We start from the raw sequence: 18,162 nt of genomic DNA, 5'->3' as shown, positions 1-18,162 counted from the left end.
GAGGAGGCCCAGGTGTGACAGGCTCTCAGCCTTTTCCATGCCCTTGTCTGCATGGCTTCCACTGGCTCCTCCACCAAGAAAGGTTTCTCCCCTGTCCCAGCCCTTCAGACCTACTCAAGTCTTCACGAAAAGGGTCAGGAATTATTTTCTGCCATGGGACTTGAGGATGTGAGGTGATCTTGGGAGAGAAGAAAAATTGCATGATTTGTGGGGTGTTATTTCATGCCAGTTAAGCTGAAGGGGCTCTCCTCTCCTGTCCCCTCCCCCCATTCCCCCCTCCCCCCTCCCCTCCCCCCTCCCCTCCCCCCTCCCCTCCCCCCTCCCCTCCCCCCTCCCCTCCCCCCTCCCCTCCCCTCCCCTCCCCCCTCCCCTCCCCTCCCCCCTCCCCTCCCCTCCCCCCTCCCCTCCCCTCCCCTCCCCCCTCCCCTCCCCTCCCCTCCCCCCTCCCCTCCCCTCCCCCCCTCCCCCCTCCCCTCCCCTCCCCCCTCCCCTCCCCTCCCCCTCCCCTCCCCCCCCCTCCCCTCCCCCTCCCCTCCCCCTCCCCCTCCCCTCCCCTCCCCCTCCCCTCCCCTCCCCTCCCCCTCCCCTCCCCCTCCCCTCCCCCTCCCCTCCCCCTCCCCCTCCCCTCCCCCTTCTCCTCCTCTCTCCTCCCCTCTGTCCCTCCCTTCCTTTCTTCCTTCCTTTTTCTTCTCTTTTTCCTGTTTCCTCTTTTTCCTTTTCTTTTCTTTCTTTCGTCTCGCCCAGGCTGGTGTGCAGTGGTATAATCATAGCTCACTGCATCTTTGACCTCCAAGCCTTGAGCAATCCTCCTGCCTCAGTCTCCTGAGTAGCTGGGACTACAGGTGTGCACCATCATGCCTGGCTAATTTTTTAGAGACAGGTCTATGTCATCTAGGCTGGTCCCAAACTCCTGGTCTCAAGCTATCCTTTGGCCCCCCAGAGTTCTCGGATTACAGGCATGAGCCACTGTGCATGCCCACCTGCTGGGACTTCTGTTTTCTTCTGTGGTGTGGTGGGAGGGAGCAGCTGCTGGCCATGAGGTGAGTCCAGTGTCTGCAGACAGCCAGACTGGGACCGAGGATTAGGACTCACTCAGCTCAGGGCCTGTTACTCTGTGCTTTCCAGACACCCCGTAGACAGAAGAGGCTTTTCTGTAGGTACCACCATGGCAACAGGGCCCCACAGCTGCTCATTGCCCCCTTCAAAGAGGAGGACGAGTGGGACAGCCCGCACATCGTCAGGTACTACGATGTCATGTCTGATGAGGAAATCGAGAGGATCAAGGAGATCGCAAAACCTAAAGTAGGTGTCACTGCAGGTCCTTCTCGGGTCACTGAAGGGGGAAGGTCCTTTTTCTCATCCCTAGCACTATGGGTGGTTGGTTTGCCCATCTAGCCACCCTTTATCCATATCTAGCATGGGCCTACCGTGGGGATACAGAGATGCTTCAGACTCAGCCTGACCTTGTGAGTTCATGGTCCAGTGGAAGAAGAACAGGGTAACCAATGTGGACAGCCAAGTTCTATCATAGAAGGTCACGCTGGGAACAGGGCAGGTCTATACTGGTGTGTCAGTTCACCTGGTTGGGAGACTGGTGTGTGGGTGAGTTTTTTGGAAATGTTCCATAGGATGCTGTGAAGCCGGGTCCTGTGGAGCTCCTGATGAGGACTGCAAATGAGGTGAATGACTTAGAGGAGAATGTATATCTTTATAATATTGGGTCTTCTCATCCAAGGGCGTGACAGGTCTCTCCATATCTTTTTAAGTTTTCTTCATATAAGCCTTGAACATTTCTTAAGTTTATTCCTTGGTAGTTTCTTTGTTACTGTTAATTTACTTTATTTCTTCATTATTATTTTTAACTGGTTACATTATTTTATTAGTTTACTATTATATGCCAAACTATTGATTTTACAAATACATTTCATAGTAAGAGCTAATGTTTACTGAATTCTTAACTGTGGCAGGAACTTCTAAGTGCTTAACATATATATTAAGTGTTATGTCACAGTTATGAACAGCTGCTCATAACGGTGTCACTGTCTCTCTTTTACCTATGAAAAAGCAAACTCATACAGATTGCAGCTAGTGGTTGAATTTACTTATTCCTTTTTTGGTTTTTAGCTGATTTCTCTTTGGCTGCCTGGATAGCATTAACACCTGGAAATAAGGAAAATTTTATTTTCTCCTGATACTTGTAGTTCCTTTGTTTTTATAACCTTATTGAATTGCCCAGAACTTCTAGAGCATAATTACGTAGAATAGGCATCCTTGTCTCATTCCTGAATTTCCTGGAAATTCCTATGGTATTTTACTGCTAAGAATGCAGTTGGCTGTTGGTTTTGTATATATGCCATGTTTTAAAATTATTCTTCTGTTTCTAGTTCATAAAAGATTTGCTCCCCATTTGACATCTTTCAGAGAGACCTATTTGCTGCCATATCCCATCACTGATGATTGGGAGGGAGGATTTAGCTCGATTCTCTATTGCTCTGCTCCTAATAGAATTGTAGGGGCTGAGGTGACCAGGAGGCCCGACACTCATGGAGAGACCTGAAATAGGTTCCTGTCCTGGCCCCTGGACCTCATCTTGGAACAGCTTTGGCTTGAGGTACTAGGACATCTAGGGCTTTGAGTCAGTGGTTGGCATCATTGATGTGGCTGAGGAAGGGGGCTAGCCAGATGTATGGAGAATGGGGACTAGGACTGCCCTTTCTACTCAGCTCCAGAGTCCTCCAGGAAAGAAAACTACTTTGTTGGTTGTGCCAGGATTTCCTGAGAGATTTCTTACCTGTTCTTCAGTTCCAGACACTGAGAACATTTCTCTGTGCATGTGTGCATATGTGTACACATGTGTGTGGCTGGCCAGGGGGTAGTGTTAGGAAAAGATATATTTGAATAGAAGCCATGCAAAGAGCCAAACAAGGTTGGCAAACATGTTTGGCTCTTAACATGGCTTCTATTCAAAGATAAGCTGACCCCTCCTTTCCGGAGACTGTGAGGGACAGATGCTAGTCTGGCTTTGAAGTAGAGCCAATGAGCTTAACTTGGCCTGTGGGGAATGCCTGGCAGCTGTCTGTGGGGTCTCTGGCCTGCTTTCAAAATAGCCCTGTGCTTCCCCTGGGGCAGAGCACAGCTGCTCAGAGCCTCTTTGTGGGTGTCAGGCCAATGCTGAGGCACAGATGTTTGGATGGGGTCTGGCTGTGGCTGTAGTTTTCAGGGAGGGACTGACATGAGCTGAAGCTCAGGAAGGGCCATGAGTGGGAGCTTGGGAGCCGTCTGTCCTGCTTGTGCTGGCCATCTTACCAGATCATGCCTTAGCAGCACAGTGTCCAAGTTGGTCCATCTCACCCCCTTACTAGCCTTCTGGTCCATCTACTCCTCTCCATCCCTTCTGCCACCACCTGGCCCGGGCCACCATCATCTCTTGCCCTGACCTCTGTCGTGGCCTCACTAGCCTCCCAGTCCCCACTCTGGCCCCTCATTAGTCAACTCTCCATGAGGTATTCACAGTGATCCATTTTACATTCACCTTTTGAGTGTCCCTCCCCTGCATAAAGCCTTCCCCATTTCTTGTTGGCCACAAGGTTGCATCTAGTTCCTAGCCCCTGCTTGTCTCTTCAGCCTATTCTCTCTTACTACTTCCCATAACCTTTAATCCACACCTACTGCAACACCCATTTTCATTCCCAGGCCTCTGGATTGCTGCTCTTTCCCTGTTCCTGTAATGTTCCTCTACTTGGATAACTCATGTTAACCCTTCAGGCCTCAGCTAGGTGGTCTCCTCCCCTAGAAAGCTATTCTTGACACTATACCCTGAGCTTCCACAGGATGGTAAGTTCACCCATGCTGTGCTGCAGTTACCTGACTGGTTTTCTGCTTTCCCCACTTGACTGAGTTGTAAGAGTGCAGGGGCCATGTCTCAGTTACCTAGCATAGTGCCAGGCACAAAGTAGGCACTCATCAATATTTATTGAAATCAAGGGGAAGTGTGTTGGGGTGGGAGTACCTGGGCCTATGGCCCCACCCATGTGAGGTCATGAGGACAGTCCACAGCTGAAGCACATGGACCTTTGCCATGTTGGCTGGCTCTGGGCGGCGAGTCCCCCTTGGGGTTTCACTAAGCCTAACTGTGGAGGCTGGGGGAGATGAAGTAGATGCAGGGAGTGCATGTGTAGTGTGTACCTGTATGAGTGGATGGCTTCCAGGCAGTGGTTCACTTATTTTAACTTACAGAATCTTTTCCTGGTTTTATCATCTGACTTGTAAGGATCCCAAGGGAGCGAAAACTGTGCCATCTGTCTTTGCTTCTTGAGGCTGTGGGAACCCAGTGTGAGGTGGTGCAGCAGGAGAGTGTTTGGATGGGTTTCTTGGCAGAGGAGCCCACTGAGGTTCGGAAGGATGGTGGAACTTGACTCAGTTGAGAGAAGTACATAAGGCGGAGGCTCAGGCATGGTGGCACAGTCTGAATATGGTGGGAGTAGCTAAGCTCAGGCAGGCTGTGCTCAGGCAGGGGTGGTATGTGGGCCTGGCAAGGAAAGGGGCTAGTCAGGCAGAAGCATGGATGGACAAGGCAGGCATAATTCTGCAGGCAAAGCAGACCTGGGGAGGAGAAGGGATGAGCAGTGACCGAGCAGGGCAATAGCCAGGAACTGATTGCAGATTGGGAATGTGGAGGCCTCAGACTCTTGCCCTCAACTGGCCTACAGGATCTTGGGGCCTTGGCTAGAGCCATTGGCTGCAAAGCTTCCTCCACTAGCATGGCAGTAAATCTGGTCCCAGTGCTCTCTGGGAAAATATTCAAGGCAAAACAAACAAACAAATCAAGTCTTCTCTCTCCTCCTTCCTTCTAGCTTGCACGAGCCACCGTTCGTGATCCCAAGACAGGAGTCCTCACTGTCGCCAGCTACCGGGTTTCCAAAAGGTAAGCAAAGAGCAGGGGTTCGTAGCTGCTCAAGCCCCAACTTCAGGACTTCTCAGTGCCTACCCTAGGGATGGGTGGCTTGCCTTTTCCTGCCTGCTGGCACCTCCTCACCCCCTTGCACCAGGCATCCTGTACTGCCTGTTCATGCTGGCCCTGACTCTGGGGACAGAGTTCAGGACCTCATGGAAGCCTGCCCTTCCATCTTCTTTTCTCTGCCCTTTTCTTTTTGCCCAGCTCCTGGCTAGAGGAAGATGATGACCCTGTTGTGGCCCGAGTAAATCGTCGGATGCAGCATATCACAGGGTTAACAGTAAAGACTGCAGAATTGTTACAGGTACAGATAGTCCCTGGGACTGTAGGAGTTGGGAAGTGGGTATTTGTGGCTAGATGGTCTCACAGGGTGTCCAGAACTGGGCCAAGAGGCCCAACTGTATGACTACTGCCTGATGCTATGAATATGGAGTGATCTCATTTTAGGAAACCAGAATTAATCATGCCTGCTGGCTTTCAACAATTAGTGTTCAACAAATATCTATTGAGCATCTGCTCTGTGCCCAAGTGTGCTGCAAGCTAGGGATCAGGGGTAGTTATGGTAGGTTCATTCATGTCTTCTTGACAACAGAAGCTCAAATCCTGAATGGTCTCAGGGACATCTCTAAGAGAGCTAAAAATGACTTCAGAGGCCATGGTTCTGTGTCATAATCAAATACATTTGAAGGTCAAAGTATTCTGTGTGTTTTCTCCTGCTGAACCACAACTGAAGTTGCTCCAAAAGCAGCAGCAGGGGACTTCCCATGAGGGACTGCCAAGATGGGGTCAGTTGAGAATTCAAAGAAAGCGGCACTAAACCCCTGGGTCTTCAGTCCACAGCATTTATTAGGGAACTTGCAGAGTGGGCTGCAGCAATCCTCAAAATGGACAGCAAGAGACAAGAATTGTTTTACCTAAGTATTTCCACAGTGAGGGAGTCAGAGTGTGGAGTTTATTTGAGGGTTTAGGGAATTTGGTTCAGGGCTGGGGCTAGTTTCTTTCAGTGTTATGGGCAACAACCTAAACACCTTCATCAGTGCCTGGGAATGTTGAAGACTCCAGCTTGTGTTCCAGCCTGAAGGGAAAAACCTGCAGCTGGCTGGGTCACAGAGCTGTCAAGGGAGTCTGATTTTCAGTCAGAACAAAGAAAGAAAGGTGGGGTGGGTCTGGGGGACCTTACACTGTGATATGTAGGTGGAAGTGAGAGGCCTGGACTGGTTAAGCTGGTGCAGGTGGAATGTTCTTGTCCAAGTACTCCCACTGGGACCCTGGCTTCCTGCCTTTATTCAGAGGTGATTTTGAAAAAATGTGGCAGCACCCTGCTGAAAGGTTTTGGGTAAAGCTCCTTATTAAAATATCCTCTTGGGTAAAGCTTAGTAAAGTGTCCTCTTGGGTATTGAGTTCAAATCAGCACTGGCTATGTTCCCTTATAAATATTGGAACTTCTGTGTTCTGTTGTAAAATTGATGACCTGAGACACCGTCAGAGAAGTTTCACTGGCATCTTTCTAGAGGCCTCTGGGTCTCTCTCTTTGGCCAAAGTTTCTGTATACTTAAAGATAGCAGCCTTTACCTTTAGGATTGGCATTTGGGTCTGATCTACCATAGATCTCATTAGAATATTGACTAAAGATCATTTGGAAAAGATTTTTTGAACTTTTGCTTGGACACGCCTAAGCAAATCAGCCTTCTTTTTGTTGTTTTTTTCTGTGTAGCTGCATCAGCAATTGGAAAATCAATTTTGAAGGTCATCTTTATGGATTGGTGTGAAGTCTACCAGAGTTTTAAAAAGCATACTGATTACCTTGCAAACAGTACTGTGAAATTTTAATTTTTTTTTCAGTTCAGCTCAACTTAGTGTTTTGTAATTTTTAAATAAATTCTGCAGATAAGCACATCCATGGAGGACTTCTGCCTCATCTCCCACTTGCTGCGTATGTGTAAGAGCACCACCATTTCAAGAGTGATAGGCACTCTTGATGTGCTAGATGAGTCCCTGTTGGCATTGTCTTGATTCATATCTTCTTGGAGCAGGTTTTTGTTTTTGTTTTTAAAGACATCTGCCACTGCTTCCTCTGTGTCAGAGCCAGTCTTCAGGACTTTCATGGTCCTGATCAAAGACCACAGTCTGCTTGGCTGATTTCATACCCTTGACCAAGAGGCTGAGTAGACAGGACCTGTGGCTCTGTTGCTTTCCTGGCTAGCTGTGCGGCTGTACTCACTGTATCCCTGTCTTACACTCACCCGTGGAAGATAGCAGCTTCTTGCCTATGGACTGACTTCTCTGCTACAATTCAGCGTTTATCTTGTCTGGCCTCTCATTGTGTTGTAGCTCAATTGTCTGGGGCCCGAATGCCAGACCTCTTGGTAGAGGGGCTCTTATAGTTAAGGATCTTCTGGAAATTCAGACCACAGCTGCCAAGTGGTTGAGATGCCATTTTTGTTTGTATTCTTCTCCTAGGAACTGTCTTGACATTTCCTTTGCCAGTCAGTGGTATTGAAGGCTTTGATCCTTCATGGTCTGGGGAACAGGAACCTGGGTTTCAGCATGTATCCCTAAGTGCTTACTCCATATGAAATGCTTGTGGTATGATACATGCCTAGGCACTAGCAACAGCCCTCACACCAGGTCCTTTAGGAAATGCTGCAGGCCTCTGGAAAGGAGCTGGTTCTTCTATCTGTTGACATTCTTTCAGCTGTAGCTCACATGTTTGCTGTAGATCATTTGAAGGAAAAAGGTAATTGAGGCTTTCTGGTGAATTGGATGAGGGCTTATCTGATAGAGAGGAAGAGATGCTACACCTCTAGGATTCTAAAGATTGAAGACTTTGGCTGCATGATGTCTCAGCCTCACCAGAAAAGTGATTTCTGACCTTTTTAATTTTGCCTTTACTCTGTCCTTAGCATTGTAAATACCCACGTCTTTCAAATAACTGACTCCACTCTTACAATAGTAAGTCTAAAGATTTAAGTGAATACCTCCTCACATGAATCGGTCTTGACGTACAGTTTCTTGTTATTAAAGGCGTGAGCCTGGGGACTTGAGTATGCCTGGATAGGGAATCTTACTGCTGCAAATCTAGATGGTCCTATGCATTTTGTACTTATTTGGGAACTGTATTAAAGAATGTAGGTACGGTGGCTTCAGAACCATAATCAAATATAATTCTCCAAACCTAAAAGATGAGCCAGCTCTCGCAATGCAGCTTCTTTCCCTGCCTGGGATTTGTAAATTTAAGCAATCCATTTAACAAGTGGAAGTATTGGAAAATGCAGTCATACTTTGCAGCTCCAGCAACAAGCACTAATTGAATTTTCCTGAGTGTACCGGCACAGCAGTCACAGTTGTGTTTAAAATTTTCTTCCATGCCAGTTGTCGTGGCTTACATCTGTAACTCAGTACTTGGGGAGGCCAAGGCAGGAGGATTGCTCGAAGCCAGGAGTTTGAGACCAGTCTGGGCAACACAGTGAGACTCTGTCTCTACCCCCGCCTCCCCCCAAAAAAAAGGAGAGAGAAAAAAATTTTCTTCAAGCTCTTGACTACAAAAAGAGATATGCTTTCTCAGCTGCTCTGGCACTTCTCTCCTTAGATGCATCTCCAGCCTTAGGGCCACCTGCTGAACCAGGCTTCCTTGTGCTGTTGACAGGATTTCCAGGTATTTTTGGTGCAGGAATCTTAAAGGCTGAAGCAATGGATGACAACATGTTTTCATCCATGCTTTGTATTAAAATTTTTATTTTTGTAGACATTGAAAATGATACTGCCAACATTTTGTGCTCTAATAAGAGGATTTCCTCTCTTATAAAGTCCACTGTCCCTTTCTTTCTTGCATTTCTTTTTTTGTGTGTATGTGAAACAGGGTCTCACTCTGTTGCCCAGGCTGGAGTGCAGTGGCACAGTCATAGCTCAGTGCAACCTTGAACTCCTGTGCTCAAGCAATCCTCCTGCCTCAGCTTCCTGAGTAGCTGGGACTACAGGTGCACGCCACTGTGCCCAGCTAATTTTTTCATTAGTAGAGACAGATGGGGTCTTGCTATGTTGCCCAGGCTGGTCTCAAACTTCTGAGCTCAAGCAGTCCTCTCACTTCAGCCTCCCAAAGTGCTGGGATTATAGGCGTGAGCCAACATGCCTGGCTTCTGTCCCATGTTTTTATAGGTCTCTGTTATTGCTAGTTTTGTAGCATCTCTCACCTGACTGTTGGGATTGCAGAAAAGGATATACAAAAAATACCAACTTTCTGAGAACTTATGGCCTAGCCCCAGAGGTTTTTATGTTTTCAGTGAGACACAATAGCCAACTGTTCCCAGATGGACATTGGTGGTGCTACTTGATCCATCAGCTTCCATGTCAGATTCTGTGCTTCATCTTTAACCTTGTCTCTCATTCTGTCTACTGACGCTGAGACAATAATTGTGATTTAGGACTTCCCATTGTGCTGATAAGCTGTCCACAAAGGCATTTACAATTTCTAATCCAATTTATGACACCTGGTAGTTGCTCAGATGTTACTTCAGGTCCAGGGTCACACTGGGGTTGCTGATGTAGCACGGTAATTCTTGACTGCCTGGCAGCTGGCCACCCATGTTGTGCTGTTTCACTCCATGCAGTAGACCACTGTGGGAGTCTGCCCCACTCAGTCTCACCAGGAATAGCAGAGGTGGTAGGAACAGTGCCAGGTGCTGAGTACCTCCAAAACTAGTTTAAAAAAGATAATCCTCGTCTTAAATTTGTTACTCACTTTCCTCTGGATTACTTTCTTAATATGTCCCAAACAAACTGGGTCCAGGCCAGGGCCCGCCTCAAGCAGTGTTCCCTTTGCTGCTGTCTGAGTGTCCATGAAGGGCTGGTGCTTTTCCTCAGTGATCATATGCAGTTCACCCATCTTGTTTTGTTTGGGAAACCACATTTGTGCCGCAGCCTTACTCTTGGACAGAACTGTAGACTTGTTTGTGATGTTTGCTCTGCCTGTGCTGCCAGGGCATGGTTGTCTTCCACCTTAGAAAGGCTGCTCTTGGGAGTTCTGGTTGTTTTCAGGCCTGGGAAGATGGTATCCCTAGAGTGATTGGCTGCTACAGAGCTGTTCATGCTGCTTACAAGGTCTAATGCTGTTATTTCCCACAGGTTGCAAATTATGGAGTGGGAGGACAATATGAACCGCACTTCGACTTCTCTAGGGTAAGGCCTAAATCACAGGTGCTTTCAAAGGGCCCTGCTCTAGCTGATTTGAGAAGGGTGGAGCTTCTAGGAGCATTTCAGCCTCCACATCAGTACCCCCACCCCTTGTCCTCCCTCCACCTCTGCATCACCAGGGGAAACTCTTCGTTACTGGTGAATCCCAAATCTGGAACCAAGGGTCCTGCAGAACGCAGTGGAGCCTGGCTGTCTCCCCTGTAGATGTGGGGAGTTCATCCCCTGCCCTAATTCTGTCACCCTTTGCCCTGATTCTAAAGCAAAGAGCCTCACTAGGTCTTTGTGAAAACTGTTCTTGTCCCTTTTCCTCTTCCCCATCTACTCCATGCCCTAGCCAGAATTTACTTTGCAGCCTTGGCACATATTCCAGGCTGATTTATGGAACACACACTTATTACTTTTCCCTGACCCTTTTGGTCCTAGTCTTGTGGGTGGTGGATGAAGCCTGTTGTAAACTTGGGTGAAAGTTGTTGTCTGTTGCAGCGACCTTTTGACAGCGGCCTCAAAACAGAGGGGAATAGGTTAGCGACGTTTCTTAACTACGTAAGTACTGGGTCCAGGCCCACCTGTTCATTCTCACTTAATTTTGTAGAATGATGAGCGAGATACTTTCAAGCATTTAGGGACGGGGAATCGTGTGGCCACTTTCTTAAACTACGTGAGTATGATGTGTGCTGATGGGCCCTAAGGGGACCCTGGGTCCAGAGGGCTGCCTTATATCCCACCCCCATCAGGGCTGATCTCATCTGCTGTTAAGTAATGGTCAGGTCCTTCTGGCTCTCAGCACCCTTCTTGGCTGCAGTAGGGAGAGTTGGCCTCTGTTTCTATTCATTTTCCCCACTGCCATCAGCAGGACTTTAACATTCCTGGCTCCTATTTTTTTCCCCAGTGTTTAAAATTGTGATAAAACAGACATAACATAAAACTTACCATCTTAACCATTTTTTAAATGTACGGTTCAGTGGTATTAAATACATTCATAGTGCGCAAGCATCACCACCATTCATTTCCATCTATTTTCATCATCTAAAACTAAAACTCTACCCATTAAGCAATAATTCCAGATTCCCCTCCTGCAGCTCCTGGCAGCCACCATTCTGCTTTCTGTCTCTGTGATTTTGGTTACTTAAATAAATGGAATCAAAGTATTAACACTTGTCTTTTTGTGTGGCTGGTGCATAATGTCCTCAAGGTTTATCCATGTTGTAGCATATTCTGGCTTCTTCTTCTTCTTTTTTTTTTTTTTTTTTTTTGAGATGGAGTCTTGCTCTGTCACCCAGACTGGAGTGCAGTGGTGGGATCTCGGCTCACTGCAACCTCAGCCTCCCAGGTTCGAGCGATTCTCATACCTCAGCCTTCCAAGCAGCTGGGATTATAGGCGCTAGACACAACGCCTGGCTAATTTTTGTATTTTTAGTAGAGATAGGGTTTCACCATGTTGGCCAGGCTGGTCTCAAACTCCCGACCTCAGGTGATCTGCCCCGCTCGGCCTCCCAAAGTGCTGGGATTACAGGCGTGAGCCACTGCGCCCTGCCATTCTGGTTCCTTTTTGATGGGCCCAGTGCTAGTCTGGACTTTTGGGATGGGTGCTCTGGAGGGTTCCCTCCTTGGCATCAGAGTGAGGAGATAGCCTTAGCTCTCTCTAGATGAGAGCTGCCTTTGTGTTCTCCAAGGCTTAATGGCCTGATTCCCACCTCTTGCCTCTGTTCTATCCATAGGTTGTAGGGTTTATCTTTCACATGAGGAGCAGTTTCCTCTCCCCTCTGCTGAGAGCCAGCTCTAAAGAGGCATAGAGGCAGTAAAGTAACTTGGAGACAGAAGCCTGTGTCCATTTTTTCCTTTTATGCTTTTATTGTGTGGTTATTACATGCTGGGGATTGTGCTGTGTACATGCTGGTGAGCAGAACATATGTGGTCTCTCTTGTGCTTGAGGTCCAATATGAGAGACTTATTTTAAACATCAGAGAGATTCTTCTTCATCTTTTTTTTTTTTTTTTTTTTTTTTTGAGACAGACTCTCCCTCTGTTGCCCAGGCTGCAGTGCAGTGGCGCTATCTCAGCTTACTGCAAACTCTGCCTCCCAGGTTCAAGCGATTCTCCTGCCTCAGCCTCCCGAGTAGCTGGGATTATAGGTGTGCACCACCATGCCCAGCTAATTTTTGTATTTTTAGTAGAGATGAGGTTTCACCATCTTGGCCAGACTGGTCTCAAGCTCCTGACCTCAAGTGATCCACCCGCCTTGGCCTCCCAAAGTGCTGGCATTACAGGCGTGAGCCACCACGCCCAGCCTAAACATCAGAGAGATTATTATGCAGTTATGGAGACAGGTGCTGTGAACCCCAGGCTTGGGGTTCAGTGGAGGCCTCTCTTTGGAAGTAACATATCAGTTGAGACTTAAAAGTTGAGTGGAAATTAGCTGGTAGAACATGGTTTCTGGCAGAAGAGAGAGTGTATGTAGTCCTGTAAGAGAAAAGGAACTTGGGATGTTGGAAAGGTAGAAAAAGGCTGGTGTGTCTGGAGAGAGGCTAGTGAGACTGACAGGGCCTTGGGGTTCTAGAAAAGAATCTGAGTTTGATCCAGAGGGCTGTGAGAAGCCATCAGAGCTTTTGTCTTATTCATTTACCATATGTCTGTCAAGTACCCTTCAGTGAGTCTGGTATGTGTCCTGTGGAAATATTTTTTACCTCCAATTTTTATTAAATTATGGACAAAAAAAGTAAGAGAGCCAGATGGGAAAGAAGTAGTGCTTTGGCCATGAGTCAAGGCATGCTCTGTGGGCACGAGTACAGCCTTGCTAGTGTGGAACTTGTGTTCAATGTAGTTTAAGGCCTTACCATAGGAGAAAGCAGGGCCTCTAGAGACACAGTGCCCCACCTTTCCACTCAGTTGGCCCCAGGAAGGGTGGCTACTCTGGGAAGGTGAAGGTCTGACTAGAGCAGCAAACTACTAGAGCCAGAGAAACAGAGCTGCAGTGGGGACTGCACATGGTGTTGGAAACAGTACAGAGCTCCTGGTCAGGGCACTTTGCAGAGTACAGTGGCTTAGGCAAGGCCAAGGCTAGATGGGGATTCAAAGGGTGGGGGTCAGAAGAGGCATTTTCTGAGTACAGACTCAGATTATTTTCATCCAAGGACAGCCCGGATGTGGGTCTCCTGTGGGCCTCAACTCTTGAACACTCATGACATGGAGACTGTTCTAATGAATCATACTGGTTAAGTAGGCATGGGAAGAGCCTTTCTTGGCTAAAGGGCTGGCCATGGAGCAGACACCAAGTAGTGTCACTCATGCTGAGAGGAGGGCAATCTGTATACCTTGTCATGTCCTTTGTGGCTCAATTGCTCTGAGAGCCTTGGGTAGGAGGGTCAAGCTCTATGTCTTGTATTTCCAGATGAGTGATGTAGAAGCTGGTGGTGCCACCGTCTTCCCTGACCTGGGGGCTGCAATTTGGCCTAAGAAGGTAAGTTCTGATTCTTGTGGGTCAGAGGTTGAAGCAAGGCTCAGACTTTACTTTGTCCATGTCCCCCAGTACCATTACCTGGCCTGCCTGATTGTCACTGTGATGTGCCTTAGCCCACCTGGGGTCTGACCTGGTAGCCCAGCTTCTCCCTGTGAAGAAAGGACAGGGAGGGAAGTCCCTTCAGGGGTGGGTGAGTTCCCAGACTTCTACCTCAGAAAGGTAGGCGCTTTCTGGGAAATGTCTCTGTTGCTGGAGTCCCAGAGCCCTATCCCCTGTCCATGGGAAAATGAGGGTGTTTCTGCTCAGGGCAGAGCTTCTGTGATGCTTGCAGTCAGGTCCCTGAGCACAGTCTCTTAAGAATGTGTTCTGAAAGGCCATCTCTTTCCCAGGGTACAGCTGTGTTCTGGTACAACCTCTTGCGGAGCGGGGAAGGTGACTACCGAACAAGACATGCTGCCTGCCCTGTGCTTGTGGGCTGCAAGTGGGGTGAGTGTCTTAAGGGGTAGTGTTGGTGTTGGTGGCCTCAGCTTGGGCTTTGCTTATTGGCCTTAGATTCTGAGCTGGGAGGCAACTGCTGCCAAATTTGCTGAGACTGTCTCCCTTCTTAGGTTTTTTTCTGCTGTTACTACCATCCAGCCATGTAATGTCCATGCAGCTGGTAAATGCCAAGGCAGCTGGTTGGAAACACTCAGAGATACACAGAAGCTGAAGAAGGCCTGAGGATGAACAGCTGCATAAGCACCATAGGTCCAGGACCCTCTGGCAAGGCTTCTGAGGGAGCAGAGTGGAGAGCTGGAAGCAGTGAGGGGAAAGAGTGTCTCAGGCAAACAAGGCCCATATGGATGGAGGCAGAGGCTAAAACCAGCATACGGGTGTGGGGGCTGGCTCCCTTGTCAGTTGAAGAAAGGGAGGCCTGTGGCACAGGGGCCAGAAGATGAGGCTGGAGGCTGGGACCAAACTGCAGAGGCTCAAGCTTGAGCCTTATCCTGGGAGCAGTTGTGGTGAGCCTCGGAGAGGCTCAAACCAGGATATGACAGGAAGTGTTTGTAAGGAGATGAGTGTGTAGCTTGGAGAGTTTTGAAGATAAATAGTGATAGGTTTGCAGATAATTAAGCAAATGGAAAAGAAAACAAGGCAGTTGCTGAATTCAGGGGAAAAAAAAGTTGTACAAGAAAGGAAATGTAAGTATAATCTACTAGATGGCTCAGGTGTAACACATGATATAATTATGTACACACTGAATATTACTTTAACTAAAACTTATGATTTACCTGTTCTGGAAAGATGGGAGGGGATGAGTTTGTGTTTTAGGGGTAGAATAAAAGAATTCCAAAGTTGAAAGTCAAGGAATAGAACTATAAGCATCTTATCTAGAAAAATGAGGTTAAATATCAGAAGAAACAGCTAGAGGAGTTTAATATTCCCTGGGAGTGGAGATTAGGGATGGGAAGGAGAGGCTTAGGAGGAGTGCTATTTATCATTATAAGCCTTGTGACAATTTTATTTTTTTCAATGAAGTACATGTTATTACTTTATATTTTAAAAGCTCTGTGACTTCAGTAGTGCATTGAAATAAAATTTTTATTCATTATGAGAGAGTCTGTGAGGAACAGAATCATGGTTCCTGTGTGTTTGAAGATATGGCGTGGGGTGATAGTGCTGGCAGCAGCTCTGTTGCTCTTGTGCCCATGGCATACAGACTGGATCTGCTGGTCCACGGCTCCTGAGGTTAATGTCCAAGCCCTCTGCAATGCTGACAGTCTTCCTCATCCTCACACCCTACCTCTCAGTTTCTACCTGCCACCTCCCAGTAATATTAGGCCTCTTGAGTCCCCAACACACGTCAGGGTGGCTTCTGCCTTGATTACTTTCTCATCCTGTTGTCACTCCTGGGACCCTCTTGGTGAGAGAACCATCTGGGTATGCCCATCTTCTTCCCAGGATAACTTCTATGTAGCTTTATATTCTAGCCCTAGGATTTCCTCTTCCCTCTAAGAGCAAGAAACATGTGTGCAGGTTGCCATGGGAATAGAGCCAAAGGGCATCAAAGGTCATGGGCATGAAAGGGCATGATTAGATGCCCTTGGGTGCTATTCCCATGGCAACCTGCACACATGTATCTTGTCCCACTGGCAGAATTTCATACAATTATCTGTTTACATGTGTCTTCCTTACCAATTCTTCAGCAAATTGAGGCCTGAGATCATGTCTTGTCTTATTTGTGTCTGATTCCAGGGCACAGTGCAGGGGGTCATCATGAAGGAGTCATTCACTCAGGCTACTAAACTGACCAATAGGATTGTAACATGCTTGCTTTCTTTTCACAGTCTCCAATAAGTGGTTCCATGAACGAGGACAGGAGTTCTTGAGACCTTGTGGATCAACAGAAGTTGACTGACATCCTTTTCTGTCCTTCCCCTTCCTGGTCCTTCAGCCCATGTCAACGTGACAGACACCTTTGTATGTTCCTATCAGGCTGATTTTTGGAGAAATGAATGTTTGTCTGGAGCAGAGGGAGACCATACTAGGGCGACTCCTGTGTGACTGAAGTCCCAGCCCTTCCATTCAGCCTGTGCCATCCCTGGCCCCAAGGCTAGGATCAAAGTGGCTGCAGCAGAGTTAGCTGTCTAGCGCCTAGCAAGGTGCCCTTGTACCTCAGGTGTTTTAGGTGTGAGATGTTTCAGTGAACCAAAGTTCTGATACCTTGTTTACATGTTTGTTTTTATGGCATTTCTATCTATTGTGGCTTTACCAAAAAATAAAATGTCCCTACCAGAAGCCTTAAAGAGCCTTACTTGGAGTATTTTTAAGACTGGAAGCTTTTACGAGGTTCATCATTTCCTATGCATCACCTCCATGCAGGCAGAGTCTGGATAATGAATGCTTTAGCAGCAAAAAAGCATCTTGGGTCTTGGATTTCAGACCTGGTTTCAACACTTGTGTTCCCTCTAAGTGTCAGTGTCCTTTTCTGGAAAGTAGGGTAAATAGTTTCTCTTTGTCCCCCAGAGAACATAGCACATGTGTTCATGATTGTAATGCTGTTATAATGTGTACTTCATTTTTAAATTTTGAGATAAGAATTGTTCATGATACACAGATGTATACTTAAAAAAATATGAAGGTGAGCAGGAGCACCTGTGTCAACACCAAGTTAGAAAAGAGAACGTTTTCAAGTCAGTACCTCAGGAGCCCCTTGGGAACCCCTCCTAGATCACATCTCCTTCACTGCCCCCAGCACTTTGGAGATAAATCATTGTCTCATGATGTGTGGTACTCATTCCTTTGCTTGTCTTTATAGTTTTACCATTTATGATTAGATCCCTAAATAAGTAGTTATTCTGTTTTCCCTGATTTTGAACTTTTACTAATAGAATGAGAGTAAATATTTTTGGGTATGTGGCTTCTTTTGTTCAACATTGTTTTAAGATTCATCCGTGTTGCTTGTGTAGCTGTAATTTGTTTTAATCTTTATAGTACATTCAGTTTTGTTAAAGCTTATTGTAGGACTGTACCATAACACAGGCAGCATGCTGCTGATAAACACTGGAATTGATTTCAGTCTTTGTATATTGTGAATAATGCTGTGATAAACATTTTTATACATGATTCCTGGTGCACATATAAACACATATTTCTGTAGGATATATATCTAGGAGTGGAAATGTGGAGTCTTAATGGTGTTCCAACTTTACTAAATAATGTATTCCAAGGTGGTTATACACATTCTCACCAGGAGTAAATGAGAGTTCTTATTACCCCAATCTTTTCCAATATTTAGTATTTTCATACTTTTGAATTTTAGCTAGCTTGGTACATGTTACGGACTAAATGTTTGTGTCCCCCCACCAGATTCATATGTTGAAATCTTAACCCCCAATGTGATGATATTAGGATGCGGAGCCTTTGGGAGGTTGTAAGCATGGAGCCCACATGAGTGGGATTAGTGCCCTTATGAAGAGATCCCAGCCCTCTTTCTGCCATGTGAACACACAGCAAGAAGATGCCTGTCTATGAACCAGGGGGCCCTTACCAGAAACAAACCTACTAGCATCTTGATCTTGGACTTTCCAGTTCCCATAACCATGAGAAATAAATGTTTTTAATTCAATGTATGGTATTTTATTATAGCAGCTCTACCTAAGACAGTACATGTATAGTGTCTATTTGAACATTATTGATAATGTTGAACAACTTTTCATGTTTATTAGTTATTAGGTTTCTTCAAGTGTTCTTACTGATTCATACAAATTTTAAAATATGTACACAAGTTCTTTATTATATATTTTGCAAATATCTTCTGTGGCTTGTCTTTTCACTATTTTAGTTCTGTCTTTTGATAAACAGGAGCTTTTAATTTTTATGTCAAATCTATCAAGCTTTTTCTTTTTGATTTATGTTTTTTATGTCTTATTTGAGAAATCCTTCTATACCCCAAGATCATGAGGATGTTTCCTGTGTTCTCTTCTGAAAGCTATATAGTCTTTGTCATTTAGGTTTATCTTTATACGTGGTATGAAGTGTAAAGTTCTACTTTTAATTTTTTGCATATTTTATTAGGATAG

General features: G+C 46.4%; 1 protein-coding gene across 37 annotated transcripts in view; it reads left to right on the top strand.

Annotated features, from left to right (window-relative positions):
- The window catches only part of P4HA2 (prolyl 4-hydroxylase subunit alpha 2), an 85,064-nt gene extending 68,678 nt beyond the window's left edge, over positions 1-16,386 (top strand). For 5 of the 37 annotated variants that reach the window (XM_063810640.1, XM_063810639.1, XM_517917.7 and 2 more), the window contains 8 exons: positions 1,126-1,302; positions 4,854-4,924; positions 5,159-5,258; positions 10,076-10,129; positions 10,628-10,687; positions 13,532-13,600; positions 13,990-14,086; positions 15,928-16,386. In XM_063810640.1, the coding sequence (XP_063666710.1) occupies positions 1,126-1,302; positions 4,854-4,924; positions 5,159-5,258; positions 10,076-10,129; positions 10,628-10,687; positions 13,532-13,600; positions 13,990-14,086; positions 15,928-15,998 (699 nt within the window). In that variant the 3' untranslated portion in view covers positions 15,999-16,386. Of the gene's footprint in view, positions 1-1,125; positions 1,303-4,853; positions 4,925-5,158; positions 5,259-10,075; positions 10,130-10,567; positions 10,688-10,736; positions 10,803-13,531; positions 13,601-13,989; positions 14,087-14,208; positions 15,195-15,927 lie in introns of those variants that run through there. The other 32 variants (XM_009449610.4, XM_063810635.1, XM_063810636.1 and 29 more) reach the window with 11 other exon arrangements.
- The last annotated feature ends 1,776 nt before the right edge of the window (positions 16,387-18,162 follow it).

This window comes from Pan troglodytes, chromosome 4 (genome assembly GCF_028858775.2).
Source record: "Pan troglodytes isolate AG18354 chromosome 4, NHGRI_mPanTro3-v2.0_pri, whole genome shotgun sequence".
Classification (NCBI taxonomy): Eukaryota; Metazoa; Chordata; class Mammalia; order Primates; family Hominidae; genus Pan; species Pan troglodytes.
Note: the sequence above shows the minus strand (reverse complement) of the source record. Positions and strands in the feature narration are given on the sequence as shown.